This window comes from Monocercomonoides exilis (assembly GCF_001643675.1).
Source record: "Monocercomonoides exilis strain PA203 chromosome Unknown scaffold8-1962414, whole genome shotgun sequence".
Lineage (NCBI taxonomy): Eukaryota > Preaxostyla > Oxymonadida > Polymastigidae > Monocercomonoides > Monocercomonoides exilis.
Window position 1 is genome coordinate 359453 of NW_027150553.1, and position 6531 is coordinate 365983.

The following is a 6531-nucleotide window of genomic DNA, read 5'->3' on the forward strand; positions in this document are numbered from 1 at the left end:
CTTATTTTTTCTTTCCATATTTTCTTTTTTTGCTTTGATTGTGCTTCGACATTGATTTGTTTGGATTTAAAAAAAAACCACTTCATAATACCATGAGTGCTTTACCCGCCCCCTGGTGCCAAACCCGCACCCACAAATTGAATTAAAAGTTCACATTTTGTCATATAAACACCATTCATTTTCAATCGTTGAGCTTTGAAAAAAATAGGACAAGTACATCACATTATTGGAAAGCTTCATTGTTTGGTGTTTGAGATAAAAAGGTTTCGAAGTTTTTTTTAAAAATTCTTCAACTTAATCAGTTTGCGGAAATACAAAAACAAAAATAACCAAATGGGGTACTCACTCGTTCTTCTTTATCAATAATCACTTTCAGCAGATGCAAACCTTTCAATGTGAAAAAAACAAACAAACAAACTACGATGACAACGAAGAATAATACTTTTCGCGACATTCAATTTCTTTTCTGCTGAAAGATGGTGAAACTGCTCTTTGAATTGGCTTCTCCTTTTCCGGTTTTCTTCTTTCATCAATGAAGCTTTCTCCACTTGTATCATCGTTGATTATTTCGTAAATTATCATTTTCTTTTTCTTTTTATGTTTTATTTCTCTTTTATCTTCATCTGCAGAAGAGCTTGACAAAAGAATGTTGAATTCTTCACGAGAATGCTTGGTTTTTGATGTTGAAGGAGTCGAAGAAGTTTTCGCTTTTTCTATTTCTTTATATTTGGATCGAAGAAATGCAAGATGCTTTTCTGCATCTTCAAGTTGTTTTTTCAATTCGAAGCTGTCCAAATCTTCTATAATTGTTGTTGAATTTAATTTGTGATCATCAGTCGGAGAAGAACAGATCGGTATCGTCGATGAAGTTGATTTTGTTGAGTCTGCTTTTTCTGCGGAATAAATATCTGATTGTATTGATGAAGCTGAAACACTTTGCCTTTTTGGTGGAGAATAGCTTCCAAAAAGTTCTTCACGCCAATCTTGAGACGAAGAATGAAGATCTTCTTTCAATGGAGAGGCTCCAATAGGTGCTCCAGATACGCGAGAGAGAACGGGAGCTGCAGCAACAGGCCAGACTCCTGTCTTAATGAATGCTGCCTTCACTGTTGATGGAACACAAGCTGCAGCCAAGGCTTCGGGGAGAATTTCTGCAAGTTGGGCTCGATAAGAAGGGAGAGAAAATGGAGAAGGAATAACAAATTTGTTTCTCAAAGTGGATTTTAGTCGAGAAAAAACACATGAGTCACACGGCTGAAGCAAATGTGTCATATTAGGTGCGAATTTTTTCAGAATGATGAAATTTTTTTCAGCTGCTTCAATTACAGTTTCGTCATTGTGAGTTGAATGATTATCCATTAATAAAAGTGCACGATGAGAACTTGTAGGTTTCACTTTCTCCACGATTAATGGAATCCAGTAATTAATCATAATGAACTTGAAGATATCCTTAGTGATCCACCCGGAAGATGAAAAAATATATCTAATATCAAATGAAGAAAGTGTGCGAAACTCTTTCGGGAGTGTTTTCTTTGGCCATAGAAGAAATCGCGGTAATGAGGATCCGTCAGCGCAGATACAAAGGCATATAGTTGCATTCGGGACTTTCGGAACGACGGGAACTTGTGGAGGAGTTTGGCTTTTTAGGCAAACAACCAGTTTGTTCGATGATTCCCCACATGAGATAGACGATTCATCAAAATTGAACATATCCGCAGCTGTGATATTGTATTCCGTAACAGTGCTTAACAATTCTGAAAACCATCCTCTGATATTTTCTGGTGACTGCGCTGATATTTTTGCAACGTCCGTGTGCCTTGCGATTGCAGCCTTCAAAACATCACTTCGTTGAATTAATTTATATGCATATTTTTTGTTGATTGTTTTGAATTCTTGCTTCGGTTTTGATGATTTTTCTATTTGATCCACACACTTAGCAACATGAAAATGTTACAAAAACAAATTAATAAATAATGCAAACCATGTTTTGAACATCGCGAATTCGAACTATTGTCTGATTTGATAAAACAACTAGCACCTGGTTCTCAATTTCTTCCAATTGCTCGTTCGTAATTGCCTGAGGGTGCCCATTCCTTCCAGCTTCTCTGCCAGCTCTTTCCGCTCTTATACCTCTTTTCCATGAATCTTTTGACACAACCTTTGCTTTTATGGCAGTTGAATATTTCACTTCAAAACTTTTTCGAATTGCGAAAAGCTTTTTCGATGGGGATTTGAATGATCGATATTCCTTGGTTGCAAGAACTCTGTGCAACTGAGTTGATGATAATTCAGGTTTTTCAGTCATCTTTATTGGGTGTGATCAAGCATATCAAAATTTCTTTTGTTGTCATTTTGAATCAAAGATAACGTTAACAAATTTCGTTGTCTGACATACAAAGCGAATAATATTGAACTGGTTTATTATTTTCACTAGCTCTGAAAAAGTTGCGATAAATATAGTCTTTGGATTAAAGAAGAAACTGGCTTAATTTTGAAAGAACAAAAATTAACGGAGATTGAGCAAAAGCAAAACTTGGATTGTTGACATCATTTTTAGCAGTTTTAAAATAGTTTTCAATAGTTAAATATCTAATTGTGTTTTGAAAGCTCATTCAAATATGAATAGGGTGCGGGTTTGGCACCAGGGGGCGGGTAAAGCACCCATGGTATCTATTTCAAAAAATGTGGAAATTATGTTTATTATTATTAATTTGAGCTAATTTGTATTTTCATCTTAATAAAACATTTAACATAAGCCTGGGTGACGGATCGAAAAATCGATGGTTACGTCAGTCAGCAGAATTTTTTCACGTCAGAATTTTTTTTTTTAAATCTTTATTTAAAAAGGCTTTTTAACATAGATATTTTTTCATAAAATTTATTCAGCTATTTTCAACTTTGACAAATGACTTTGTTATTGGTTCAGTTTCAAAAAAGTGAACCATTATTCTTGTTATATTAATACTGAGAAATAATTTTATCCTTTCAATTATAAGCTCTCATTAAAGGAAAGTTGTTTGGTTTGCATTATTAAAAATTTGCCTATTGATATGTTTATATTTTTTCAGGATAGGAGATGGAAATAAATGAAAGTTGGATATCTTGTTATGCAGGCTGACCATGGAATTGGGAGTGAATTTATATGGAACGTGAACGTGATGAATGGATTTGGAAGTCAAATTGAAGAATCAACTGGATGAACACTAAAAAGGATAGGATAAAGAATTGAAGTTGAGAAAATAGTTGCAAATGGAATAAAATATTGAAATTGATTTCAAAAAAGGCACATTTTAGGTTTAAAATTTTTTTGCAGTAATTATTATTATTATGATTTATTAATACTGCTGAAGGAATCAGGTATTAGATGGCTTTGAAGAAGAAGAAAATCGGGGAAGAAAAATAAGACAGACAGATGAAATTCAAGATATATCGAAGATGCCTGACATTTGGTTTTGACAAAGAATTATTTTTGAGGAAAGATGATTTTTTGTGAAACAAGGGGAAGTGAAAAATTGAAAGAAATTGAATGAAAAAGAGATCGCTCAATATTACACTTTTTTGTTGGAGAGGAGGGATGGTTGAGCTGAAAGTTAAAAGGATTGAGAGGTTTCTTTTCGGAAGAAGAAGACAAAATCCAGAAAAAGAGAATTTCAATGAATTTCTCCGTTGGCATTAATCGGATCTCATCTTCTCAATTTTCAACAATTAATCAACCCGATCTGTCCATTCACCATTATCATCTTCTTCTTCTTCTTCAAATATATCAACAACATTTCACACAGCATCTCCTTCTTTATCTTCATTCACTTCATCTGATGAATTTCTTCACATTCTGCATCTGCATCAGAGATTAAGAGAGAAATGAAGAAAAGAGGAACAAGTGAAGACAATAAAGATGGAAAAAGAGGAAAGAAGATTTTTATGAAATGATTTTTCTTAAATAACTGAAATGAGACGACTGAAGAAATTATTGGATGAATAAAAAGAAATTGAAAAATTGAAGAGAAAGAAAGTAAAATTTGATGAGAATAGAAAGAAGAACAATGAAGAAAAGCAAAGAAATTTGGAATTGAAATTTTGTAAGAGAAAAGATCAAACGAAAAATAGAGAAATATAAAAAAGAAAAATTAAACAGAAAGGAAAGAAAGATTTTGAGAAAAATCAATAACCAAAACACTTTTTTTGTTGATTTTTTTCATTTCTTCCAAAACATTTCTTGTCTGTTTAATATTATCTTTTTTTGGAGATGAGAGTTATTGATATTTTGAATGTTTATCTTCAGGTTAAAGATAAAATTCAAACGTTTATTTTCTCTTTGAAGAAATTTCATTTGAATTTCCATTTTCAAACATAAACATGGAATTGACGAAAAATGAAAAATATGAGCTATTTTTAAAGGCACAACTTGAACAATTGTTATTTTATATCGAATAATTAATAAATAGAAATTTTTGAAATACTTGTGTAAATTAACAATTTTCAAATCCATCAATTATTTCTTTTTGCAAATGCGCAATTTTCCTTGTCGCTTTATTCAGATTGATTGTCAGTTCTTTCATTTCATAATTACTAAATTTCGTTCCTCGCATCATCTGAAACATCTCTTACTGTCTTCGTTTGTTTTCCAAATGCAGCAATGCCCCATCCGATACTGAATACATATTTCCACCCCCTTGCTCCTTCGCCCGCTTCACACATGCCTCTTTCCTCCCTAGCAGCCTCTCCATTATTAACGTGATACTCATCGTCCCGTCCTGCTGTATCATCCCTTCTTCAACTGGCTTCCCAACAATCCGCTCCTGCTATGTACACTGCTCCACCAGCACCCCTGCCACCGTCATCGCCACCAGATAGTCCCGCCAGCTCCCTCTTGCACTCTCGTCAATACGAATCAAAAACCTCAAATGCAGCGATTCCACATCCAGAATTTACTCTTCTTCCTTCTCCAAATCAATCGAATTTCCCTCTCTTCCTTGCTTCTCATTCATCCCCAAATCATTCGTACACATTTCCACCTGTTCCACATCTTTCCACACTCCATCTGCACTTCCATCTGAAGTAATGCCCAAAGACCCATCTGCTGCTTCTTCTTCTGCTCTCCTGTTCTCCTGTTGGATACCATCAGATGGAGAAGAACTGCACACTTCAGGTTCTTCTGAATGCTGCTTGTCTGCACCAGCTTCTCCCTTCGCATTCACAAACCTCAGCCAAGCCAGACCAAGCGCCTCCACAACCAGCTGCGCCATCGCTTCCTCCAGCTTCCTGTGATTCTCTTTGATTCTCTCCACAAACCCTCTGTGCGCTGCCGGATACCCGCCTTTCTCCTCATTCCCATCATCTCCATCTCTCCTTCCATCTTCTCCCCTTTCTTCTCCCTTTTTGCCTCCCCTTTTGCCTCACTTTTCTCCTTCCTCTGCCTCTTCTCGCTCCTCCAGCACAGCCAGTGCAATCGCTGCTGGAGACAGAACCGCATTCTCCATCCTCAGCCCCACCTCCGACAGCCCCTTCCCCACAATCTTTGCCATCCTTCACAGAACAACCTCTCGCCCAATCACTTTTTCGACAATCTTTACCACCATGCATCTCGACTGCTGCTGTCTCCATATCTGCTGCGACTGGTCAAACTGATCGTCGATTGACGGGAATGCATTTTCATCTGCTTCAGCAAAGATTCGCTTGCTCCCAGACTTCTTTCCCAGTTACACCACAAGAAGCGGAAGAGGAGCAACCAACGGAACTGAAAGCATCTCCGATAGCGCCATATCGTTTGAACAAACAACGCCCCAATATAGCACCCCCCGCCACACCACAACATATCCCTTCAATGTTTGCAGCGCGCGTGATGACAGCAGCAGCAGAAGCGACAGTTGAATGTCAGGGACTGACACAGCAGCCACTCTTGATGGAAATATATTTAATTTTATCTAATTATCATCGATCTCAGCAACAGATATGTCGAAAGAGGCAACCACAGATGCTTCTGTCGAACAGATTTCAGGAACAATGGATAATTTTTTTGACAAATGGAAAGGCTCATCTTTCAAATCAGTTGAATCATCGTATGTTTTCTGCATTAGCAAGGAAAACACAAAGCCAAAGCTGATCAAAATAACAGCTTACGATTAGTTGCATGAAGAAAAGGAAAAGAGAAGATAGACAAGAATGCAAAAAATGATTGGAAGAGATTGAATCAATCGAATTAATTCTTTGACTGTTTAGTAGATTCGAAGAATGTTATTCAAAGCTGAAAAAATTCAACATTCTTTGATAAGCCATTGAAAAAATGATAATTTTTTTTAAAAAAAAATTAGAACTTATCATTTTAGCTTTTCCAAAAAATATTCGATCGAATAAAGTTATTGCAATTTGTGACCTGTTTGTTTTATGAAGGAAGAAGAAATGAATAAAGATTTTTAAGAACGAGTGTCTATAAAGCAAGAAGTATAAATACTCGGTGAAAAAATAAAACATTCTTGTATATTTTCAAATAATAATCGATATTCTGATATTTTGCCTCTTCACAGTTTAATT

The 6531-nt window shown here is 35.7% G+C and overlaps 2 protein-coding genes across 2 annotated transcripts; both read right to left on the minus strand.

Annotated features, from left to right (window-relative positions):
- Positions 1–4928: 4928 nt before the first annotated feature.
- On the minus strand, positions 4929–5246 carry MONOS_16112 (uncharacterized protein; the record flags this gene model as incomplete). The annotated part of the gene is made up of 1 exon (XM_067869025.1): positions 4929–5246. One exon carries the CDS (start codon positions 5244–5246, stop codon positions 4929–4931), a length of 318 nt encoding a protein of 105 aa, XP_067732843.1.
- Positions 5247–5334: 88 nt separating this feature from the next.
- MONOS_16113 (uncharacterized protein) lies at positions 5335–5604 on the minus strand (the record flags this gene model as incomplete). Its single annotated transcript, XM_067869026.1, has 1 exon — positions 5335–5604. The coding sequence occupies one exon, from the start codon at positions 5602–5604 to the stop codon at positions 5335–5337; it is 270 nt and encodes an 89-aa protein (XP_067732844.1).
- Positions 5605–6531: the final 927 nt, after the last annotated feature.